This window comes from Penaeus monodon, chromosome 32 (genome assembly GCF_015228065.2).
Source record: "Penaeus monodon isolate SGIC_2016 chromosome 32, NSTDA_Pmon_1, whole genome shotgun sequence".
In the NCBI taxonomy this organism is placed as follows: domain Eukaryota; kingdom Metazoa; phylum Arthropoda; class Malacostraca; order Decapoda; family Penaeidae; genus Penaeus; species Penaeus monodon.
Genome location: NC_051417.1, coordinates 34,746,687 through 34,748,276, shown reverse-complemented (window position 1 = coordinate 34,748,276; position 1,590 = coordinate 34,746,687). Strand labels below are relative to the sequence as shown.

At 44.3% G+C, this 1,590-nt stretch overlaps 1 protein-coding gene across 1 annotated transcript in view; it reads right to left on the bottom strand.

Moving 5' to 3' along the window:
- LOC119593832 (serine/arginine repetitive matrix protein 1-like) overlaps positions 1-1,590 on the bottom strand; it is a gene marked incomplete at its 5' end in the record, with an annotated part of 2,272 nt that extends 682 nt beyond the window's left edge. Inside the window, 1 exon segment of the mRNA XM_037942862.1 lies at positions 10-1,590. Within this exon segment, the coding sequence (XP_037798790.1) occupies positions 941-1,590 (650 nt within the window).

The window sequence follows — 1,590 nt, the reverse complement described above, 5'->3', positions numbered from 1 at the left end:
TTTCCCCTGATTTGTCTTTGTCTTCCAGTTTCGAACCGCTCTGAATATTTCAAGAAAAGTCAAGCATTCTATGTAAAATGGCGTGCTAAACTTCAATAGTTTTCCAGTACTGAAGAGCACAAGTCTGTATACATATAATTATAAAATACACCATATTAACAAAAAGCAAATTTGGAACAGAAGTGCTGCAATATCCTGATCTAAGCTTTATACTGTTGGATGCAAAAGTTAACTGTAAAATGGATATTTGTTTCTTTCGCCTATATATTATTAATGGGACGGGTAATACATAGAAAAGTTTGCACTTTCATATCCTTCGGTTGTAAAAAGACAATGTCATTCCTAAGATCAAACAACGGTGACCTTGACAATAAAGCTTCAGTTTACTAAAATATTCTACAATATATATTACAAAGCTATGCAGGGCAGTAGCTAAAAGCAAATTCTTTATTTCCGAAGTGTTGAAGATAAAATCGGTTGCAGTTCATATCGAGTTTCCAATTACGACGAAGGCTAAGCTGTCTTTCTACCCCATCACTGTTCATGCACACGTTAATGATGTGGTCCCTAGATCCGAGAGCTGCGTGGAAGTCTGCCTCGCTTGCATCAATGGCAGCAATCATTTAAATCACTTGTTATACTTGATATCACGGTGGAAATACTCATCATTTGTTTTCCACATTATTTGTTTGGGTGCAAAGCTAACATCACCTATATAACTGCCCAAGAAGGGTGATTTCAAGTGACCGCATCTGGAAAGTTTAAATAAACATCTCTTTTACATATAATATAAAATACCTTAGTGGTATATATATATATACTGCTTATGCATATTAGTATATTAAAAGTAAATACATATTTTGATAACTTACGGCAGTAAAATTACAGAGCATAGAATACCCATAGTGGAACAGGCAATTTTCAGAGCCTAGGAAACCATTTAGTATCTTCTCCTCTTCCTGTCATCGGCTTCTCTTGACGGTTCTCGACGCGGCCACCTGCCCCCCTGACTTGACGAAGTTCCCCCACGAACCTCATACTCGTAACTCGACGCCCTGTACTGCCAGTCCCTCTCCTCGGACTCCTGCGTCCCGCCGTACTTCTCCAGCCAGTCGCGATAATGGTACCACCACTGCTCCCACTTCAAGTAGTCATCGAGAGTAATGGATCTGTCGCCGAAGTAGCCGGACTCCTTGTAGTAGCGGTATCTGACGTGGACGTCGTCCCAGTTCTGCGGCAACTCTCGAGGCAGGTCGCGGTGCGGGTCCCACTGCCGGATCTCGCCATAGCGCTCCTGGTATTCTCTGTATTCCGCCTGGTGTTCCTGAAGCCACCGCTCGTGTGCAGGGTGGGTGGCCCGGCCTCGGCTGCCTGGGGAGGGCGACCTCGAGTGCAATCGGCCTCCTTCAAGATACACTTTCTTATCCTGGCCGCCTTCACGTACGATTTTCATTCTGACACCTTCGTATTCTTGCCTCTGTGAACTGAGTTGGGCCAGCTTCCCGAACCTCTCGGACAAAGTCATGCGTCGCGGCCCGTCGTCGTCATCTGACGAAGAATCCGAGTCTGTGTCTTCACCTTCAGACTTCG